Genomic DNA, 24,870 nt, shown 5'->3' with positions numbered 1-24,870 from the left:
CCTTAATGCACAAGTGGAAAACCAAAGACTCACCTTTTTGTGACTGCAGAGAGACCATCCAAACCATTCAACACATCATAAGCAGATCAGACGACAAGCTTAGAATGTACCCTTATGTGTTTATCTTTACAAAAATCTGAGCTAGCTTGACCAAATTTGGGCGGATTTTCACAGTGGAGGAGGGACTTCAAAAGGCATATCTCTGACACAAAGCCCAAGTCCCTGCTCCAAAGCATAGCGATGCTAGACTTTTCTTACGAAAAGCTCACTAGGTTTTGTTTTTTGCCTCAGTCTTGTTCTCAGAAGCAGCTAAACCATTTTGGGTGAAATTTTCCAAAGAAATTGAGCTTGCGGCAGATACCCGATATGGAAATTATCAACCCAAATGCTTGGTTTAGTAAAGTTTATAAGCAACTGAAAACAGAACCTAATAATGGAAAACATCAGGCAACCTTAATAATATGGGGCTACCAGTCCCATCTCTAATTGCATGTGTAATTTGATATCCAGTTATATATAAATTAGGGCTGTCAGTCACAATTAACTCAAAACATATTAACTCTCTTAAAAAATCAATCATGATTAATCACTGTTTTAATCACACTGTTAAACAATAATAGAATATCAATTTAAATGTATTATAAATATTTTGGATGTTTTTCTGTATTTTCAAATATATTGATTTCAGTTACAACACAGAATAAAAAGTGTACAGTGCTCACTTTATATTATTATTTTTTATTACAAATATTTGCCGTATAAAAAGATAAACCAAAGAAATAGTATTTTTCAGTTCACCTCATACAACTATTGTATTTATCAGGAAAATGCAACTTGGATTTTTTTTTTTAACATAACCGCACTAAAAAACAAACCTATGTAAAACTTTAGAGCCTACAAGTCCACTCAGTCCTACTTCTTGCTCAGCCAGTCTCTAAGACAAATGAGTTTTACATTTATGGAAGATAATGCTGCTGTAGCCGCCATTGCCAAGGTATTTACGTGTCAGATATACTAAATATTCATATGTCCCTTCGTGCTTCAGCTACCATTTCAGAGGACATGCTTCCATGCTGATGACACTTGTTTAAAAAAAAAAAATGCATTAATTCAATTTGTGACTGAATTCCTTGGGGGAGAATTGTATGTCTCCTGCTCCATGGTTTTACCTGCATTCTGCTATATATTTCGTGCTATGGTAGTCTCGGAAGATGATCCAGCATATGTTGTTTGAGTTAAGAACATTTTCATTGTAGATTTGACAAAACGCAAAGAAGGTACCAATATGAGATTTCTAAAGATAGCTATAGCACTGGACCCAAGGTTTAAGAATCTGAAGTGTCTTCCAAAATCTGAGCAGGTTGAGGCGTGGAACATGCTATCGGAAGTCTTAAAAGAGCAACACTCCGATTCAGAAACTACAGAACCCAAACCACCAAAAAAAGAAAATGTTCTGTTGGTGGCATCTGACTCAGATGATGAAAATGAACGTGCATTGGTCCACACTGCTTTGGATCGTTATTGAGCAGAACCTGTCATCAGCATGGAAGCATGTCCTCTGGAATAGTGGTTGAAGCGTGAAGGGGCATACAAATGTTTAGCCTACCTGGCACGTAAATACCTTGCACTGCTGGCTACAACAGTGCCATGGGAATGTCTGTTCTCACTTTCAGGTAACATTGTAAATAACAAGCTGGTAGCATTATCTCCCAAAAATGTAAACAAACTCGTTTGTCTTAGCGATTGGCTGAACAAGGAGGACTGAGTGGACTTGTAGGCTCTAAAGTTTTACATTGTTTTATTTTTGAGTTAAATTATGTAAGTTGCACTTTCACAATGAGATTGCACTACAGTAGTTGTATGAGGTGAATTGAAAACTATTTCTTTGATTTACCTCTTTTACAATGCAATATTTGTAATAAAAAATAATATAAAGTGAGCACTGAACACTTTGTATTGTGTTGTAATTTAAATCAATATATTTGAAAATGTAGAAAACATCCAAAAATATTTAAATACATGGTATGCTATTGTTTAATAGTGTGATTAAAACTGCGATTAATTGCGATTATTTTTTAATCTCTTGATAAATCAGAATTTTTCAATTGTTTTCCAGCCCTAATATCAATAAAAACATAAAAACAAATTGCACACGTTACATTGTGTAATATAATATAAAAACTATAAATCTACCTTCTCCTCTCCAAGACTGTCTTTGACTTCTGCATATGCACTCTCCCCACTAATCCATCTCCCATTGGATTTATTTAACATTCCAAACTTCTAAGTAGATTCTGAGAGCTGAGTCTTTATAATGTTGATTTGCCAGAGAAGCTTCACCTCTCACTTCCAAATGTGGGGCCCCATTACAGCAAATATATCAATAAATAAAAATACTTGTCCAAACTCAGGATTGCTGAAATCCACAAATGGATAACAAAGGATGTCATAAAAGTGTATTCCACAATACACTTAGGAGAATTGGAGAGAGTTTTTCAGCTATGGATAAATGTTTCACTTTGGATATGGTATGCTGGTACATAGCTAGTTCCCATTGTTGTATTGAAGATACTATGCTGGTTTTTTGTTTGTTTGTTTGTTTGTTTGTTTTTTTGACACATATTAATCCTGGCCTCCACCTAATCTGTAAATCTGCAAAGCCAGAATCCAGTTGAAATACCATGTTCGTTTCACAGGGGAGTAAAGCTGCAGGTTGACTGTAAAGGCACTCTGTGCCTTAACATAGCTAAATTGCTGCTCTGCTTACTTTAGTTACAGGGGAGGGGGGCGTTTGAGAAGGCTGGGATTAGTACTGTGCAAATCCACTGGCCAAAACCTCCGCATTTCAGATTGGAGGAGAGGGAAATATATGCTGCTGCAGCTGACCACATCTGCTACTCCTCAATGGCTTGTAGTAGAAGTCATGCAGTGGATACAAACTAGCTACCTCAGGCATGTCCTGAGAATTCAGTTTCTCCTCTGGTGCTTGCATTACACAGAGTATGCAGTCCAGTCAGTTAAGTTATGTGCTCCCTATCAGACTTTCAGCCACAGGAAATAGACATCATAATGTATTTTGATTTTGTAACTGATTGTTGTCTTGCAGGCAAGAAAACTTACCTGCCAAAGTAGCCATACTGTATACCATATGCTGATGTTGTTTGGTTTTCAGAAGTCATATTATAGTTTTCACAGTACAAATATAATTTCTTCTTGCCAGTAAGGAAAAATAAAAAGATAAAAACACCATTAGAAAGTTAGCACTTACCAACAGTTACATGGTGGTATCTAAAATACCACTGTTTTCCCTCTATTTAGGATGCAAAATTGCTGTGGTAACTACCCTTTGTCATATAGGAAATAAAAATGAAGATGCTGAAATGTGTAAATATATTAAACTTAATACTAACTCGGTCTTTTGATTTGCTGCAGTGAGTTCCCCAATGGATGAGGTGCTGGCTTCCTTGAAGCGTGGTAGTTTTCACCTAAGAAAGGTTGAGCAGAGAAATCTCCCTCCTTTCCCTGATGAAGATGACAGCAATAACATCTTGGCACAGATAAGGAAAGGGGTGAAACTGAAGAAGGTGCAGAAAGATGTTCTGAGAGAGTCTTTTACAATTCTGCCTGACACTGACCCTTTAACACGTAGCATTCATGAAGCACTGCGAAGAATTAAGGAGGCATCACCTGAATCAGAAGATGAAGAGGAGAGTTTGACTTGCACAGACTGGGAAAATTAACCTGTAAATTTCCTATATTTTTAAAAATTAAATTTTATTTTGTTGGTGCTTTTTTAGGAATACTTGCTAAGCTTGGGCTAGAAAGTCTAGGAGATTTAGGAGTGTGCCTAAATCATGCAGTATACATAAACTGGTAAAAATGTGCATATCTAATCTGAACCACTGGCATTTCAAAGGGAGTTATACTTATAATAAGGGAAACATATTTCTGGACTGTTGCCAGAAATTTTTTTTGTAAACATTTTTTGCTAAATCAGTGACAGAAATTGTCCTCACAAAAAACCTAAACCTCAGTATATTGACCAGACTGTACCTTATAAGATTGAAAAGGACTTTCAGAAATAATAATGCAACAAAATCACTCTTGAATATACCCCTACATTTACAAATATCAAATGTTTTCTAATTGCTTCTGATGTGTAAAAATCCAGTGTATTTCCCACTTAAAGCTAAATAATTACAAGTCAAAGAAGATTAGATCTGACTACTAAGCATATTGAAATCTTGTTGGCTACCCTGTCTGTCTGGCTTCTTGGTGGCTGGCTTTTTGATAGCTTTCTTTCAGATCTGTGACCAGTCTGATTAGATTTCTAAATCATAAACAGTAAATATGCCAGTATAATTTACACCTCTGCTATTCATAAAATACCCCACAAATTTCCAGGCATTGTAGTTAGATGTGATACAAGAACAGAACTTAGACTTAAGATAGCTAGTTTTAGTGAGTTCAGAACAATGCAGAAATAGCCAAGGAATTTTAATTTTCAAGATTGTGGTGGTAGTCAAAAGACACAGATTCTTCTGTGCTACTCCTGTAAACTGGACTGACAGAGTGCTGTATTTCTGTAGCAAGTCTGCTGATAGAACATGGCCATATTTAAATAAAAAATAAAAGATTCAAATAAATATATTTGTAAGTAAATAAAAATGTAAATCTAGATCAAGGAGAAAGCCACAAGGATCTCTAAAGAACTTATTTCAAAAACTTTCTTAGAAATGGACTCTCCCAAGGTGTATAGTGAGTTAAAGGGAATAAATAATACGTATTGCATTCAAACCACATATAGTGGTAGTAAGACACCCCATTTGTATGTTAATAATTAAGCAGTAATGCACTCCAGAGATTGAGAGCTTTTGGGACACTGCCACAGCTGGGAAATGAAATTTAGTGCAAGTACCACAGGTATTAAAAAGGGATGATAGCCCAGCAAAACAACCTGTAGTATTTTACTGTGATTACAAATCTTTACTAAATTAAAGCTATTAAATAAATTGTTATGCCAATTTAATATCCTATTCTAAATTTAAAAAAAGGAAAATAAACAGTTACCTCACTGGTAGATTAGCCACTAGAGAGCCATATCAGTTGATCTATTTGATTTAGTTTTACTGTATTTCTCCTGATCCAGCTTTATTGCTAGGAAGTGTGAAACTGTCTTAAATCCAAAGGTGCAGATATGCTTGCATGCTGATGGAATGCACAGTCAAAAGCTGGTATGATCTGCAGGGCTGTCTGGCTCTCACTACAGTTGTTGATCACTCAGGATCTGACACCTGCCTCAAAACTATTATTAACTTCACAATGATTGCAGGTTTGGGTCCCTCATGATTTCCTATGGCCATTGTTATAATCAAAGAAGATGATGTGGGCTGAATTACTTTTTTAGCGTGTTCATTCTTCTGTCACTCTTCCTAGACATTTTACCAAACCTATTTCAGTGATTTGGTTTTATGTAATAGATTTGTAAACCTAATTGCGTCTTTTTGAATCTTGTTTTCCTCTTGGGAAGAATACTCTTTAATACCTCAGGATATTGTAAACTGCTTTCCTCAAAATCCTTCCCTTTTTTTTAATCTGAGGTATTGATAGGGCACCAGTTGCCATCTTCTTTTGTAAGCTAAACGTTACCTGAACCTTAAATACTCTCACTGTAAGTAAGTTGAAGGTGCTTAGAATCTTATGGAATTTGGACTCTTAAGTTCCGCAGAGACTTATACACACATTTGGCATTTGCATTCTACCCCCTCCACACTCTGTTACCATGAAAATACTTCAGTGGGATGTAATTATAACTGACAGATTTTTGATAGATTTGTAATGGTTTGTGTTTAAAAACAAACAAACCTTACAAAAACTAGGCTATGCTGAGGAATTGTATGAAATAATCTGATTTTAGGAGCAATAGACTGAAACATATGTACCACTATTCTGCTGAATTACTATTATTTTCACAGACATGACCCTACTTGATTGAATGTATAAATTGATTTAACAGAATTAATTACCTAGTACTTTAAATAATGGTCTACTGCAGAAATTTCAGAGCATGTTTTCTAGTACAAGGAAATCAGTTTAATGCCAGGACCTGTTAAAAGGATGACATTGTTGATTAAAATTACATCTCTGGGGCAAAATACATTACAAGAAGGTATTTTATACTGTAAATGGGCATACATTGTATACTGGCAGATATTATGAAACAATCATCTTCACTTAAATCTGTATAAGCTAAATTTTATACTGTAATTAATATTTCAAAAGCCTTAAGACTAAATCTGATAGTTTATATGTTTGAAATAGAGAAAGTATCTTTAAATTAATACAATACATGGTAAAGAAAAGAATTAACTAAAAGGGAAAATAAGCAATGAATGAATGAGTAACAGTTTAAGGGATTTCCCTTTATAACTGCAGTCTGAGGATAAAACAATTTTAAAAGAATCGCCCTCACTAAGAAAAATTCAGTCCATGATAAATTAGAATAAAATCTGAGCTGATTTGGTAGAAAGGTGTCCCTTTGGTTGATCTTGGATACGTCTCTTCCTTATAAGGAAGATGGTAAAATGGTTTGTAAATGCTTTCTTTCCTCGAATACGGATAACTTAGTTATAACTCCAAATAGCAGTAAAGGTTTGGGGGGGAAAAAGTATAGTGGATGTGTAACAATTAGGGCTATCGATTAATCACAGTTAACTCGCGCAATTAACTCAAAATTAATCACGATTAATCACACTGTTAAACAATAGAATACCAATTGAAATTTATTAAATATTTTTGGATGTTTTCTACATTTTCCAATATATTGATTTCAGTTACAGAATACAAAGTGTACAGTGACCACTTTATATTATTTTTGATTATAAATATTTGCATTGTAAAAATGAAACAAAAGAAATAGTATTTTTCAGTTCACCTCATAGTACTGTAGTGCAATCTCTTTATCATGAAAGAGCAACTTACAAATGTAGGGGTTTTTTGTTACATAACTGCACCCAAAAACAAAACAATGTAAAACTTTAGAGCCTACAAGTCCACCTAGTCCCACTTCTTGTTCAGCCAATTGCTAAGAGAAACAAGTTTGTGTACATTTATGGGAGATAATGCTGCCCACTTCTTAATTACAATTTCACCTGAAAGTGAGAACAGGCATTTGCATGGCACTGTTATAGCTGGCATCACAAGATATTTACATGCCAGATGCGCTAAAGATTCATATGCTTCTTCATGCTTTGGCCATCGTTCCAGAGGACATGCTTCCACGTTGATGATGCTTGTTAAAAAAAAAAAAAATTTTGTTAATTAAATTTGTGACTGAACTCCTTGGGGGAGAATTGTATGTCTCCTGCTCCATGGTTTTACCCGCATTCTGCCATATATTTCATGTTATAGCAGTCTGAGATGATGACCTAGCACATGTTGTTCATTTTAAGAACACTTTCACTGCAAATGTGACAAAATGCAAAGAAGATATCAATGTGAAATTTCTAAAGATAGCTACAGTACTTGACCCAAGATTTAAGAATCTGAAGTGCCTCCCAAAATCTGAGAGGGACAAGGTGTGGAGCATGCTTTCAGAAGTCTTAAAAGAGCAACACTGATGTGGAAACTACAGAATCCAAACCACCAAAAAAGAAATCAACCTTCTGCTGGTGGCATCGGACTTAGATGATGAAAACGAACATGCGTCGGTCTGTACTGCTTTGGATTGTTATCATGCAGAACCCGTCATCAGCATGGACGCATGTCTTCTGGAATGATGGTTGAAGCATCAAGGGATATATGAATCTTTATCCCATCTGGCATGTAAATATCTTGCAACGCCGGCTACAACAGTGCTATCCAAATACCTGTTTTCATTTTCAGGTGACATTGTAAACAAGAAGCAGGCAGCATTATCTTCTGCAAAGTTGTTTGTCTGAGTGATTGGCTGAACAAGAAGTAGGACTGATTGGACTTGTAGGGTGTAAGTTCAATTTTCATCATAAAGAGATTGCATTACAGTACTTGGATTAGGTGAATAAAAATACTATTTCTTTTGTCTTTTATGGTGCAAATATTTCTAATAAAAATAAATATAAATTGAGCACTTACACTTTGTATTTTGTGTTATAATTGAAATCAATATATTTGAAAACGTAGAAAACCTCCACAAATATTTAAATAAAAGGTATTCTATTATTAACTGTGATTAATCACGATTAATTTTTTTAAATGCTTGACAGCCCTAGTAACAATGTTTATAAGTACTTCATAGGGTGCCCTGAGATATAATATATATATTTATCCTAATTTATTACTCATAGAGTCTTAAAAATGCATGTGTTTTCAAACAAAGACTAAGTCCTTGTCCCGGGGGCTTATAAAATAGGGTATGATAAAAAAGAAGGGTGACCTATTTGGGAGCTGTGGAGAGGGTGGAGTGAAAGGAGTATTGCTTTTTTCTTGAATTTTGAGGGGAAATTAGCATTTATACAAGTTTTAAGGGAAGGCGTGTGAATTGTAAAACTGAGAATTTAAAGTGGAATGTTTGGTTTCTCTACTAGTTTTAAAATGTAGTGTTCGCCTCAGACTAACTCACTAAGAGGGGAGTTGAAACTTCCATTTCTCATTCACATTTTCTGTCTTCAAATAATTACCTGTTTCTAAGACCTTAAATCACACAAACTGCCCCTTTAAAACAAAATGTCCCCCTCTTGCACTTTCTGAAGCATTTAATTTATACTTCCTTGCATGGAGTATAATCCTCTGTTAATTGTATGCTTATGCCATAATGAAAGGCAAAAGTGGAATATCCATTCACTATTTTAAGCATTTTAGCAACCCTTGTATACTTTCACAAGAACTTATTTTAGGAGTCCTATAGATGAGATTGTAATTTGAAAATTAGTTATAAATATTCAGAGTGAAACAACAAATGAAAGATTAAATCTGGTCTGTCACAGAGGTTCCAACTACCTGTTATATGGGTTAGCTTCTGAAACTAAATTTTTTCCATTTATGTCTTCCCTATAATTTCTAAATCTCACAAGACAATACATGAGTCAGCTGCATTCATTTGAATCACTACCAGAAGATGCAGTGGCGCACAGAAAATTGTTGATGCTCAGAAAATAGCCAGTTGGAAGTTTTAGATCCTTTACACTTTTCATTTTAAGATTGCATAGTCTCTGTTAAAGAAGTTTGTGTTGACTTGAGTCATCAATCAAATGCTGTAATAACGTAAGAGCCCAGATTCTCAACTGAGACCAAGGAATGCCCAGAGCAACTCAGGGATGGGGTGACTAAGATTTTTCTAGACTACCTTGATTTGCGGCCAGCTATGTGACAGTGCAGTCCCCTGTAGCAATTTAGAGCAGCCTGACTGTGCTCTAACTTGTGTTGGCTGCTAATAACCCCAAGAGGACACAGCGAAGCCCTGGCTGTGCCCCATACACTGGTTGCTGGGATTGTTAGGAGCCACTATGATGGCTCTAAAACACTGGAATTAGGAAGAATCTAAGGGTATGTCTATACTTACCCGCTGGTTCGGCGGCCAGCAGTCGATCTTCTGGGATCGATTTATCGCGTCTTGTCTAGACGCGATAAATCAATCCCGGAAGTGCTCGCCGTTGATGCCGGTAATCCTGCTCTGCGAGAGGAGTAGGCGGGGGAGCCTGCCTGCCGCGTGTGGACCCGCAGTAAGTACTTTTAAGTTCAAACTAAGGTACTTTGACTTCAGCTACGTTATTCACGTAGCTGAAGTTGCGTATCTTAGTTCGAACTGGGGGCTTAGTGTGGACCAGGCCTAAGTGTTTAAAAATGCTGCTTAATGTATTTAATGGAGGGGATTTGTACAGTTGAGATTAAATTATGTTTTTCAGTTATTCTTTGTTTTGTTTTGTTTTTACACAGGTGACTAGCAGCCACTGAAGAAAGGAAAAAAACAACAACAAAAAAATACCCCACAGCTGGAGATCAATCTTCCTCTTCATTTCAGAAAATTCAAAGCCAGCAATTTTGACCATCAGCTGCATAGTAGAAAAAGGCTTCCTTTGGCAAATGATTGAGTATGTGAAAAAACGTGAAACATCGATTTTTTTCAGATTTTTTTTATTCATTCCACAAGTGCAAGGTTGGACAAAAAGCTAAGTTGTTTAGATATGCATTTTATATAACTGTAATGAGAAAAGGGTCTTCAGGATGTTTTCTCAATTCTTTAAGCACTTTTTACATTTGCATTAGTATATATGGCCAGTTAAGTGAGGGAACATTTTAAGTGGGAAGAATGCTGCATTGATAAAGCTACTGGGGGATGCAGTTGAAACATCAGGACAGCTAGGAAACCTACTTTTCAGTGCACTGAAAATATCATCTGCTTGAAAAACAAATTTAATAGCTGTACCACAATAGCTAAAATTCAGATAGAGATGCAACTAAGATCTCTTTAGTTATTCTTCTCACTGCAAAGAAATGTATGTTAGTATGAAAAATAACAACAGATGGCTGTACAGTCTAAGTACCATAACAGTGGAATACATGTATTTAAGAATGTATGTGTTTACAATATGGTACACTTAACATGGCATATTGCAGCACCTTTTTAGAAGGTCATATATAATCTTACACCCTACATTTTAAAAGTAGATTTTCCATGCTCTTTTAAACAGTAATATTTAGGTGAGATGAACTGAGTTAATAGTTATACCATACATACAAATTTGTTATAAGAAGCAATATTTTGTAATTTGATAATACTTAAAATTATTTTTCTCTGTTAGCTTGAACTGTTCTTGTTTGATTACTGTAAGCAACCTTCTTTACTTTCTTATTTAAGGAGAATGCAGGACTTAAACATATTAACACCAGTTATGGAAGTTATGCTTCTCTGTTAGTTGTTAATATTTCCTTTAGTAGCTACAAAAAATTGTACATCATACCTAACAGCCTGTTTGGCTGAAAACTACACTTCCATTTAATGCTGGCAGTATGTGGCTCTAAAGGAGGGGAGGGTACAGTTTTCAATACAGTGAGAACTTAAAAAGAAATAATCCTAAACTGCTTGACTAATAGCTGCGGGCAGCTAGTTTTATAATGCCAGAGTACTTAGAGGTACATCTTATACAGAGTTCTAAGTAATCTTGTACTATGTTAAAGGCTCCATGTAATGTTTGTTAGTTGAGAAACGCTCAAGTTATAGGAAAGTCTTGACCAGCGTTTTATTTTTATTAAAATTTTACGTACTGTTTGAGAGACACACCACCCCTTTCCTTTTACAAAATTGTATTTTTGTTCAGTATTCATTTTATGAAGGACAAATGACTGTACTCATTTTCATTTAGAAGCAGATTCATGAATTGTTACTGTTGTGTAATGGAGTACATATTCCTCTTTAACTTTTATAACAGTTCTTCTTAAAATAGTTGTGGGAGCAAGAATACGTACCTTGGCAATAGGTTATATAACCAAAATGAACCTCAGATCTTGGAACCTTTAGGCTGTTCTACAATTATTGTCCTGAATAATAAAGATCTGTCATGTTTTGAAAGATAATTTGCCACTCTATACTTAGCATTGATAGGCATTTTTCTTGATTTTTTTTTTTGCCTTATTTATAATGTTTAGTGAAACATTTTCAAAAGGAATGCTTATGAGCAGCATTTTTCAGAAATGATACCAGTTTTGCTCCAGGTATCAGCTTTTGGGGCAGCATCTTTCTTGGACAGAGCATCAGTTCTATGATACATCCGTCATTAGCTTGTCAAGGACCTGACAACCTAAGTTTCTTCCCAGTTTATTTCTATGGTTTTACATCTAACTAATCATTTCAAAATTTATCATGTGTAATCATTTAGCATAGATCATAAATGTAAGTAGTTTGTGTGCCGATGGTGTACAGGCATCCATATTCCAGATTACACTATAAACTGGGTCCAGTGTATGAATTTTTAGCTGTAGCACAAAACAGAACTATCTGCAAATTAGGATGATATACTGTATGTGAAGCTGAGTGCTAGACCAACAGCAATGGTGTGACATCAACTATGTCCAGTTTTTCTTGCTGAAAGAAACAAAAGTGCAAATTGGACAGTGTGCATAAAACACTGGCAAAACTTTTGAGTTGGGGGGGGGTGTGAATAGTGTAATTTGAAAAACAGGGATAATGTTCCTTCCCCTTACACTAAATTTATTATCCACAAATTTATAGGGAGATGTTTAAATAGCTCTATACTGTGTTGTACTACAGAGTTCTCAGGTTTATCTACATATGATTTGTCAACTTTGCCTTGAAAACTTGTTCATGATTACAAATAAACCTGTCCTTGATAGACTTATATTTAGTTAAAATATTAGATTCCTGACTGAGTCTGTATACATTGCTTATTCATAGGAATATCATATTTTATGCACATGCACACAAAAGATAGCTGCTGTGCTGAGCATAACCGTTTATATCAAATTCAAACTGCAACTTTAAAAAGGAAAGAAGGTGTGTGTTTTCTAGAGAATATTAAAAATCAGATTTGAATCTAAAGTAGTTACTGGATGTCACAGTTTCAAACAGTTCTTCAATTTAATAGCCATTTACAATTCCATGCATAAAAATACTCCCAGTGCTTTTAGATGATGATTTATACTGGTATTGCAATAGAAGTTATATGGGGAAAGTCCAACTACTTTCACAAGAGTTAGAGAAATTGACAATCCTTGCTAGTTTGGCACATCTGTAACTGACAGTAGATTTATTGAACAGCTCTGCACTTGAGAGACCATGGCAACCATCACTATGGGGATGGCATTAATACTTGTGTACAAGAGGAAAAAAAGCTTGCACATAAAATGATCACTAGAGATTTTCAGTATTTGCTCTTCATGGATGCACTACATCAGATTCGCTGAATTGTTCTGTTCCTAGCCACTGATCTTCAACAATTGCTCATCTTTTGCGCATTCTACATGCCAGGAAAACTTGCTTGTTTATTCAAAATAGAGCTGTTTGGTAGTGAAATGGGTTCACTGAGGTAAGGAATTGGAATTTCCCAATCTGAAATACATATAAATTCAAGAAGCATGAGTATATACTGTACTTTGGGGACTGAGAATTTATCAGTGAGAAAAAGGAATTAAAATGGTTTATTTCTATTAGAGCAACCAAAAATGAAAGGTAAACAACAATAGTCTTTTGATCAGGAATGGGATTAGCATTTATTTGAATTTCTGTACCTCCCTCACTGTGGTCCCAAAATCCATTAAAAATGACTAACATTCTTATTTTATTCACTTTTGCATATTATGTTTGCATATTTTGAGTGTGATTTAGTTTTAAAGCATAGATGAAAGTTTTGTTTCTCTTTTTTAAATGTTACTTTAAAGATTTCTTTAAAAAGTTTAGCAGCCTGTATTCTACAACACATAGCTGTAAAATAAGTAAACTTGATCAGATATTGTGTTGTTCAATGGCTGCATCAGGGACTTTGGGTTCAATAGACTTCATCAGATTCTTTGTAAAGAATCACTTTGCCTTTCAGCATCGTGTTCTGTAAAGTCAAAAATCTTCAAACTCTGAGTGGTTCTTTATTGAAATGCAACCAATTGAGACGAGGAAGCAGAAACTTTCATTAGTTAATGTTCTCTTTTATTCTCTTTGTTGCACTGAATTTAAAGACTATAACTGTAAATTAAGGTTACTTGCAGTTTAAGCAGCTGTTTTCATTGTAATGCTTATGTACTTACTTTACCGGTGTTATTTCTGGTAATGATCCAATAAGCATGAAGCAAGATACTATGTATAATGTTAGAGAATCAATAAGAACGGGAAGCGTCTTATTGAGAGAGCATGTTGCAATTACTGAACGCTAATGGAGTATGTCGGACAGTAGGTTCATTCTAAAAAGTGCTCTTTGGTATAGTGAAGCACATTGACCTGTATTGCTATCTAATGCTGTGTAAAATACAGCAGTGGCTGTTTTTATCCTATAAATATACTGTAATTTAAAGTTTTCCTACAAAATGAATTTATATTTAGTTGCTGCCTAAAACATCATGAATTAAAGGTTAGAATTTTTAGGAGGGGGCTGGGTATGCCAATGTATTTTGGGGTGGGTGGTGTTGTGTATATATTATGCTTTGCACTGCCCATTGAGTTACGACTTCGTCCAAAATTCCTGGCTTTGACCATGGTGAATCTGCAACTTGGGATTTACAGAACTTTATTGTAATTCACATCTCCTAAAACCTGTGCCCTTGGGCCTCATAATATTACCCAAATGGTCTTCCTTCCATTCCCCCATGTGGATTCTCAGATATCTTTAAATATGGAATATGACCAATTTGTGACTTTATTGGACCTATAATTATGTGAATGAGGAAAGACTGCCTACAGCTGATAGAAAAGACCAACCGAGGGGGTGTCTGTTAAAAGAAAAACCTTGACTGGGAGCATATTGCTCGTTTATTGTCTCAGTGGGTAGGGCCCCAACAAATACGAAGCACAGCATCAAGTTTTTAAATAATTCATCATGGTTTTTATTCACGTTCTGCTTGGTAATTCAAAGGTTCCACAGTAATTAATTTACTGGTAGAGTGGCTTGATTTTCAAGTCTTCACATCCATGAATTGTGGAGAGGTATGTGATTAGAGACAGACTCACTGTGACCTCTCCATACATGTTTCTGTGGTTGCTGCCTACTTTACAAGTTATCTTGTGTTTCTAAGTGCAGAGCCTCAAAGTAGGTGAAATGCAGAAAGCTGCAGATTTGCATGAATAAAGGGTTAATAAAACTGACACTTTCTAGCTTGGTTGAATAAACAAGAAATAATCAAATGGAAAACTGATTCACCATCCACTAGCTTTGTGCAATATTATGAATAGAATCAAACACTAGCACGTTGTGGTTGGCTTTAAGAAAGTCTTTAACACAATTATATTTAAATGGACATTTTAAATGCACATTGTATTATAAAACTTCTCCTGCAAATTTACAATACCTAATAATGCTCAATGTTCTAAAGTATTAAGCAACAAGTGTAAAAAATAAAAACTAAGTGAGCATTTCTAGCAATACCTGAAAACTAAAAAACTAAAAAATATTGGTTTGACTGTTTGCCTTTTGCTCTCTTTCTTTAGTGCAACTTTTCTGTAATTATAATTATTCTGTGTATTTCATGTTTTTACTATCATGACTTCAAAGTTAAACCTGTACACAAAGTACTGAAATCACCTTTTTCTTGTACATGCGATGTAACAACATACTCACAGTTTTGGTGCTTAAAAATGATTTTTTTCTTTAATAAAGGATATTTATTTGAACACTTTTTTTATCTGAGATTGTTTTAAAAAGTGGAGGAGATACAATCAACACCGTTTAATGGTACATAAATATTATCTTAGGAACTAGCCTTCTATTTCTATCATATTCTCAACTGCTGATGGCAAAATTTAACTCTTACACCTGTGCTTCAGTTAGGCACTTCTATGTCAGGCTGCTGAGATGCTAAATTCCTGAGTGTTTGTATTATCACTACACTGTTGCATCCGTGGATAATTAAAGAGACACTGAAAAAATTCTGCATTTATTTTTTCATCCCTTTATGGAACTAGGTAGCATCTACATCTTATTGTGGAACCAGAACAAGCCTCCAGCTGCAATTACTTGGTTTAAAAAGACCTGAGTTAGAATTAAAATAGACTAAAATACAAAAATGAGTTTTTGTGATTTCTATTGTACATATTCCAATAAGCAAAGGCAATCTTCCAGAAACAATTAAGAGACCAGATAAGTCTGTATTATATGAGTATGGATTCCTCCCAAATTAGTAGACACTAGAGATAGGTAGGCAGTCTTTGTTATTCCCTTATATTATTACAAAAAATAAATCTGCATTAAAAGGGTGTTATACAGGTTGCAAGGTCAAGCACTCAAATGTTAGGAAATCCCCATTCCGTCTTCTTTTGTATGATTGTCTGATCATATTTCAGCCACAGTATCCATGCCTAATTTCCAGTGCAGCATGTCTTGTTGATGTTTTTGCTTGTGCTTACATTAGAATGAAATTTGTGGTTTTGGCATGATTCAAAATTTTGCTGACAATGCAAGTGCCAGATGGAAAAGGTGATGTCTAACAGTTTGTGTCACCCAAACCTGAACAGAATTTCATGGGACAAAGAAAAGGCCTAAGGATCTTCTCCCTGCCCCATTTTGAAAGCAACAGTGGTGTGAGTACTTAGGTATCTTAAAATGGAAAGAGTCAGGCAGCCAAAATATAGGGCTGGTTACCAGCTCCTATAGTACTGTATGTACAAAATGCTCTTATAGGTGAATCTTTTCAAAACAACCATTTGTTTTCTGGGGCGGGGGGGGGAGGGGAGAGAGTGTGTAGTTTTTTAGCTAGGAACCCAGAAATAGGTACCGGGGTGAAATTTCCAGAGAAACTATTACCTTTTGTGCCAACTGGCTGATTTAAGTACCTCCACAAAATGGACAAAGATAATTTCTATGTATCTATTTTACAAAAATATTAAATTACTACATTACTGAATATGGCCATATACCATTTACTTATATATTGAGCCATTTTCCATTATACTTCTGTTTTGATATTTAGGATCCTACACCTATGTGAATCCACTTGCAGGAATCTGCTATTAAATTGTTAGCTTGTGGGGGTAGGGACTCTGCCTTTTTATATTTGCAAAATGCATAGCAGATTGTTGTTGGAAGCACCACAAAGATTGCTCGATTATTCCCACTTAAAAAAAAGGTGCAGTAAGGTTACATTGGATGTGCAGTTATACTTTGCAAAGTGTCTTTGTAAAAATATGGTATTCTTGAGTTCCTCTGTTGTCTCAACTTTCATATTAAATTAGCTCAGTTTACACTGAGATTTTGGAGGGCATGTCTGGTACTGTGGATTGTGCCTGGGATTTACTCAACAGATGCAATCATCTCTGTATCATTTTTTGTGACTGATCTCCATCTGGATCACTCTTTTAACCTTAGGATACGTCTCTACATGCTTGTCCCTGACTTGTGCAGTAATGTACTTACTCTTTCCTGGTGTTTTGTACTTACTCCTTAGGTTCTACTGACTTTTCAGGCCATTCCATGTGATGAATCAGCAGTTGAGAGCAGCATGTGTAGAGATTGCAGGGTCTCTCTTCTGGAATAGGCTTGAGTGGATGAGCAGCTCCTCTGTGCACACTGTCATCTCATCTTAATTGATATGGCCCTATCTCAACAGTGTATTTTTAATGTGTACAACAGAACCACTGCACCCTAGGAACTGAGCTACTCCTTGCAAGTTAGATTGTGTGAATTAGTGAATAAATCAACAAGCACACTAAGAAATGAAATGATTAGGACAGTGGTGATCTTAGCCACATTTGGTAATAGAGAGATGCTAGATACAAAGGATAACTACTCACTAGAAAGCCACTTTGTCACAGTCCTCTTCTTCCCAATCCTATAGGAATAAAGCATTACATCAGGCTGTCATCTCCACCAAAGGGGGATGTAGGTTAGCTACCTTCACAGCAGAAAATAAAAGAAGGGAAGGAAGTAGGAATGGGAAAGAAGTTTTATGCAAAACCAAACCACTCGGTTCCTTTTCCCAATGCTCCTCTTCCTGTTATTCAGCTTGGAGAAAACCTATTCTGTTACACCTACTGCCACAGCAAAAGGAGAGTCTCTGGGAAACAAAGAATTTTTTTAGGACACTTCCATACACACAAACTGGTAACATTTCAACTGATCGTGTGGTTGCTCTGCAGTTCCTGTCCACTAAAGCTTCAGCTTTCTGCTTACAATACGCTTGTTTCTCTGCTCAGCAACGTGAGTAGCCCTGCTTCCATCACAATACTCTAACAGGGCAAGCCTCTATCCACTTTTCTACAGTGGAGGACTGCAGATGTCTTCCTGTCCTCCACTCACACCTAGATTCTCATTGAATCCTGTCACATTTTATATAACTTGTCCAATTCTGCACCACCATTTCCATCCCAACTGCTAATACTCTCCTCCACACCTTTGATACTATTGTCTGCACTGCTCCAGCAGTTCCACCTGCCTGCTCTCTAACCCACTCATGTTGTAGCTAGAATAAAATATTCCTTTCCTGCCATGCCAGTCTGTGTTAGCCCGTGCTCAACTCCCCTCTGGGCTTCCTGGCTCATTCCAGGAATCCCATCAAGGTCAAACATCAGTTTCAGGATCAATATAATTTTTTCACGCATTGTAAGTAATCTGACAGCTGAATGAGACTCAGACCCTGGACTGATAATGTCAGAGAGGACATTAACCACTGCTCTGGGACTCGGTGATATTAAAAACTGGGAGTTTAGGATTCCCTAGGTGCTGCCCTCATACACTCATAGGCAACAACAGCAATGCAAGAGTAACGGAAGTTGATGAGGCCAGATGTTCTTATATCTATCACTGAGTCCGCGACTAGCATCGATCAAACTTTTTGACAAAAGATTTCCACTAGAAAATAATTTTGTAGAAATCAAAACACTTCATGGGATCATTTCACTTTTAATGAAACTTTCAACAGAAAAGTAAACAAATAGCTTTGACTTGTTTAATGTCAACATTTTACTTGATAAAATACTAACTTTGAAACAAATGTAATCTATAAATATAATCTTCAGGACGATTTGACTTCCTGACTTGATTTTTTTTTTAAGCTTTAACTTTCTGTGAAGTTTTGACTTTTTGTTCCAATTTCGAACAAAAACACATGTTAAGAATTTTCCATGGAATGAAAATTCTCTTTTCCAATCACTTCTGTCTATCCATCAGGCTATCAAAAGACTAACCCAGGAGCTACCTTAAACCAGCATTTCTTCACTCACCACACTGATGCCTGCCTCTAAAGGGAGTAGGACACATGGACCCTTTCATGGAGCCATAAATGCAATCAGGGTGGGGCATGTTCTCACTAACTTTTTCTCATAGTGGTGATGTTCTTCCCAACTTTGCCTGCTAAGTAAAAAATGAGCCAGGTCTGCTGTTCCCTACTCCTCTATCCTAAGAGGACAGCACTAGGAGAAGGAGGTGACTGGAAACATCAGGAGGTAGAGAGGAGAAAAGGATTAAGACAGCCTGGGGAAGGGAGAGTATGAGGGTGGGTAAGAAGAGCCTCGGGAATGACACTATGGGGGAATTGGTGGGAGAGCGAAGAGGGTGAGCCTAGGGAGCGATCCAGAAGGAGAAAGTGAAGAGGAAAGCAAGGAGGCAAAAAGCCTGAGTGGGAGAGTGTTTGGTGAGGGAGGAGAGTGAACCTGTATATGAGAGAGAAAATGAAAGGGGAGAGTACAGAAATTAGAATCAGGGAACACCAAAGAGTGCAAAGGAGAAGAGAGGGAGAGTGCGAAAACTTGAAAGAAGGAGAGACAGAACAAAAGGAAAGAAAGATGGAGGGGAAGAAAAGGAAGGAACAATTATCACACAATACAGAAACATACCGAAGGCTGCATTGATAAAAGTCAGATTTTTAAATTCAAATTAGAGTTATTTAAGACATTTAAAAAAACCCAAACCTATTAAATTGGAAATTATGGCAACCTATGTTGAAGCCTAAACTTACTATAATTTTTTAAATAATTTAAATTAAATTAATAATACCATTCAAGTGTTATATGTTTGCTGCCAAAGTTTTCAAGACAGTCAAGCTACTGAACTGGTGGAAGTTACTGGCTAATCACCTGGAAGCAGAGTCTGCTGAACTGCTAAATCAGCTTTTGACAGCAATGGCCTCTTGTAAAGGTGCAGGGAGAATATTTTCTTCATTGAGTTTACTTAACTAGTTCAGTCAAAGTTAATAAACTTACTGGGAACTGAAAAAGCAGGAAAACTTGTTTTCTTCTTGCAATCTATCATCAACAACAACTAGCTGTGAGACCATGAGAGCTGCTAGTTCTAAAATCTTGAAGGCCATGGCGACCAGAAACCATCAATTCAGTTCACTAACTACGCATAATACTTTCCTTGTTTCGTAATTGTTTGCAGTGTCGGTCACAGGATACAACAGTAACAAGATGGGTGACATAATATCTTTTATTGGACCAACTTCTGTTGGTGGAAGGGACAAGCTTTTGAGCTACACAGAGCTCTGCATGTCTGTGTAGCTCAAAAGCTTGTCTCTTCCACCAACAGAAGTTGGTCCAATAAAGGAGATTAAACAACATAGGTGAGGTAATAAGTTAGTTTCAATGCAAAACATGTTTGGATAAACTGTTTTTCTTATATATCAAATTCAAGGTACTTTTCTTTTTTTTTAAAGATTTTATGAAAATTTTAATTGAATTATAATTTTCATCCAAATACACAACTCATGAGTAAAACATGATCAGCTGGTAAATAAATGCATTATTCACCATTTTTACTAACAATAAACATGTAAAAATTAAGAATCTGAATAAATATAAATTAAGCCCTATAACTGCTTACATTGTATATAGACACACTATATCCTCCTAGTTAGTAAAACCCCCTCCAATTTTAGTGTGAAGGGTATATTCAGTTGCAAATCAACATGTTTTACTGGTTACCTACCAATGGGAATCAACTTCTCTTTAGGAAAATAACTACAATTAAAAATGCAAAACAAGATTCAAATCAATTATTTAAATCGTGATTAAAATCAGTGATATAAATCTATCCTCTCTGAGGGTAAAATAGACTGAAAAGGGCATAGAAAAAAACAAATACAAGGGAGATAAAGTAAAATTTTAAGACATTTAATGTAATACTGTGATGCAGAAATGATAGAACACAGAAGTCTGTGGTTATTTCTTTTTAAAGGGTGTGATAAAATATGCTGTGGGAAGAGAAATTTGCCTAGCTTGACTCCTGGTTGTCAATTCTGCTTCTCCCTTTTAGCGCTGCTGAACAAAATTCTCCCTCCTGGTCTCTCTCAATTTTTTTCTGTGGCTGCATGTATATGTATATACAAACCACACTAGAGCAGAATGAGGGGACTGAAGTATACAAAAAAACCTTCTCTGGGGGAGCTAACTTAGAACTAGAAACGGATGCCTACAAAAAAAGTAACACAAAACGAAAGTTTTAGAGGGGCAACCCAGAAGAGCAGCTGCTGGAGACAAGAAAAGGACAGCATATCCAGACAGCCAGACCTGCATAGGGGATGGATGTGGTGTGTGTTTGTGGCAGGGGTGGAGCTTGGTTTCTTTGCATCTACATCTGCTGGTTGGAGGATATGATATCCTCTTACTAGGCAGGGATATCAGGAGGATTTTTCCCTCCGAGAGATTTCTCTTATCAGGGGATGAATATCAATTAATGGTCTGAGAAATTTGAAAAAAAAATTAGCACATTAACCTCTAAATGGCCCTAAATCTTATGGAGGAAAATTTGATTTCCCATCTGGTGACAGATACTTTGTTAATAGTAGATTTTTTTAAATCTTACCTGTTAATTGTGGTTCTATTTCTTCTCTCAACATCTCGGCGCGTCCTTCATTTGTGAAGGTTCTGGAACCTCTGCATTAGCTTCTGAGGAGGCTGGTGTTACCTGACCTACAGGAAGAATTTGTTCTTCATCAAAAATTTCCACATTCACCTAAGTGCAAGTTCTTTTCCACTAAAATATTTAGGCTGTTGGTCTATCGTTTTGTGCCTAGTGGAAGCAGTGCTTAACAGGTATTGGAAATCCTGAATAAGCAACTGGAGGAAGTTTCTGCCAGTGGATCATCCTAAACTACTCAAAAATGGAAGGGAAGGGAAAAAATTAATCAATTAAAGAGCAATCTTCTGTCATGCTGATAGTGTAAAGGTGTGAGACATGGGTGGCCTACAGCTGCTGTGACACCAAAATAGCAGAGAGTATTTAGAGACTATGAATGGCAAGACCACCACAAAAATACTTTCTGGATTTGTGGAAGCAGAAGGCCATGAGAAAATGGGGTTTGCAGGTACCAGGGTTCTCAATGGATTTATAAAATACATTCCATACTGAAGTATGTTTGATACTGCTCTCAGGATCCCTGGCTGTGTGACTCTTCCTCCTGGCACAGTGAGTTTCTCCAGCTAGGTTGGATGCACCCGAAGTTAGAGTGGCATAAGGAATTTGGAAGCAGTGCCTTCTTCATGAACCTGCTGTTGCAGATCCCTACTATAGAAGTTGTATGTCCTGCCTGGAAAGCTATGAAACTTTGTCAATTTCTAAACTGTGTCATGTGACAGATTCTTGATGAGAAAGCTCTCAGGATTCTTTTACATTCTAAAATATTTTTTAAACCTGTGCTTTTTTCCATGTCCACAAACTAAATGATCTAAAATAACATTAAGATCCAGATATAGTGGTCTACCCGAGCTCACCTTTATTCAAGATTGGACTATGAGCTGCAAATGTGGCTTTAAATCACATATATGCTCTCCTAATCCCAGGGCTGGCTGCCCATACCCCAAAGGGTCATTCTGGCAGCTAGGACATATTGCTTCCCCAAGTCTCCTTTGCTTTATGCCAAGACATGAGCAAAGTGGGGAGCACAGGAACCACTATTCCACCTATGGATTGCCCTACACATGTGGAATCCCCATATAGACTATTAGGCCAGCTTTCCAGTTCCTTTACACTGCCAGAGCAGTGGAAAGTAGCTGAACTAGGATCCAAGATCTAGCCCACAGACTCTACTCACTATCTTGTATTTAACATAGTGGGTCAAATTAAACTCTGATGTAAATTGGGTAAATCCAGGGGTTCGTTTTATTAAGCAGGACTAGGAATTTTAAAAATACTATTCAGCGATAAAGTCCCAGCTTTGTATCATTGAGAGTTGGTGCACGGATGTATTATCGTAAGAAAAAGCTCAACCAACCAATCAGGACATTGCTTTGCACAATCCAGGGCCTTGTTTAGAGAAAATGAGTGCATGTGTCTAATTGGCATAGTCAGTTACTGACAGTGCACACACCTCTGGCCCAAGTGAGCTTGACTTTTTTAAAATTACTGCTCAATGTTCAGAGCTGTACTCTAATCAGATTCACATTTGGCCCTCTTCTAAGGTAATGACAAGTAAAGCAGTCAATATATTCTTAACGCTAATGGGCCAGACTTTGAAAGATAGAGAATGACAAGGAAGGATTGCAGCCTTTTTCTCCTTTGCTTCCCACCCTGAATTTGTGACAATAGCCTGATGCAGATTTTGCATATGACTCTGTAACTATCTCCCTCAAAGAATATGATGCATACAGGACATTGTTCAATAGCCTTTTCAGCACAGAAACAGAGAACATGAGGATGGAACCAACTGAGGTTCAGCCATTTACTCAAATTAAACCTGGATTTAACCCTTAATTGATAGGCTAGAGAAGGAAAAGACGTGGGAAAAGAAAACTTTCCACGGCTGGCAACTGAAGGAGGATATTCAAAAATATTTTTCCTCAATTGATGCATTCTTCTCCACTCTCTTTTATTAAAAATTTACTTAATTAAAAAGGAATTATCTTCTCCAAATGCCACCATCACAATATTAGTCACAGCCACCACTTCCTTACATTCAGTTTCAATTAGATCTGTGTATTCACTACACTAAACTACTTCTTACCTGAAATGTGCTCTTCTTTGAGATTTTATAACAATTAATTATTCCATATCCTTCCCTGTACCATGTAAAGTCCACTGCTGATGAATTATTTTGTTTTCCTTTCCAGTTTTCTTGGAAGTTTGCTGAGAGCAGGAAATCATGCCTATATTACAGCTGACAGATTTTAATACGTCTGTATAGAAGAATACAACTTCGGGATCATTCCGGCATACGGATTACGAGAGAGACACTCCAAAAACTAACTTTCCAGACGAGGATGTACTTATAAAACCTTTTATGTCAAAGTCAGGATTTCACAACATGACACGCCAATGCAAAATCCAGTAGCACCTGAAGGATTAAGGTAACTGCTGCCATCACTTGCACACTTTTTAATACTTGAAAAAGTTTTAAGAAAAAAATAAAGAGAAAAAGTACATTCTCCAGAGAACAGCAAGTGTATTTCAAAATAAAAATGATATTTTTGTGTTTTTTTTTTCCTTTTTCTTGTTGGGGTTTTTTTTTCCCGATTTTTTTTTTACAAGACTCCATAGTTGTCATATAACAAGTTATACACAATGTGATTGCTCTCCTCGCCTGTGTAGATTCTTCACATTTTCAGGCTACAGTACCCAACGTTGTTTTCTGGCATATATATTCCCACAGTTTTATCTAAAGTTAGATACAATGTATAATACCTGTCTCTGGGGAAAAATTAATGTTTCAAATATCTTAATACAGAAGTGGAGAGGCTACAGTAGGTATAACCACCTAATTATGAACTTTAGATTACAATTTCTACACACTCACCTACTGAAAATGAACATTTAAAATACTCTTAATAAGATTTTATTTATATGTGCACTTATGTCCACCTTATCCCATATCCATGTTTGACAACTACTTGGGAATTCAAAGGTGCAGCCCTCAGTAGATTGCATTATTTTAAAAAATGAAATCAAGCATCTCTACTTTATGAGAAAAGAAATTTTCAAATATTATTTTCCAATTTTAAATTTCATTTCACTAGGAAAATATTAAAAATGTGCACATCTAAATTTTTCCCATGTACTATATATACATATGTGTATGTATGTATACATAAAAATACTCATGTAACACACATATACAAAAAATTTAAGTGGAAATATTTTTGTAAGCTATTTTCCCACATTTAAATGATGACATTTTTAAAAGTTCTGATAATATAATTTTAAATAATATCACATTTATTATCCTATCAACTTGCTATTGTTTTACCTTTTACTTCCTCCTAATTAAGCCCATCCAGTTTTAATGGGCTTGATTCTCCTGGCACATAAACCA

The 24,870-nt window shown here is 36.1% G+C and overlaps 1 protein-coding gene across 1 annotated transcript in view; it reads left to right on the top strand.

Annotated features, from left to right (window-relative positions):
• Positions 1–15,071, top strand: part of JMY (junction mediating and regulatory protein, p53 cofactor) — a 142,051-nt gene extending 126,980 nt beyond the window's left edge. The window contains exons 10-11 of the mRNA XM_026649129.2: positions 3,433–3,743; positions 9,913–15,071. Coding sequence (XP_026504914.1) covers positions 3,433–3,740 — 308 coding nt within the window. The 3' untranslated portion in view covers positions 3,741–3,743; positions 9,913–15,071. The remainder of the gene's footprint in view (positions 1–3,432; positions 3,744–9,912) is intronic.
• Positions 15,072–24,870: the final 9,799 nt, after the last annotated feature.

The sequence above is a fragment of the Terrapene carolina genome, unplaced genomic scaffold, assembly GCF_002925995.2.
Source record: "Terrapene carolina triunguis isolate 2854851 unplaced genomic scaffold, T_m_triunguis-2.0 Scaffold69, whole genome shotgun sequence".
NCBI classification, from domain to species: domain Eukaryota; kingdom Metazoa; phylum Chordata; order Testudines; family Emydidae; genus Terrapene; species Terrapene triunguis.
Note: the sequence above shows the minus strand (reverse complement) of the source record. Positions and strands in the feature narration are given on the sequence as shown.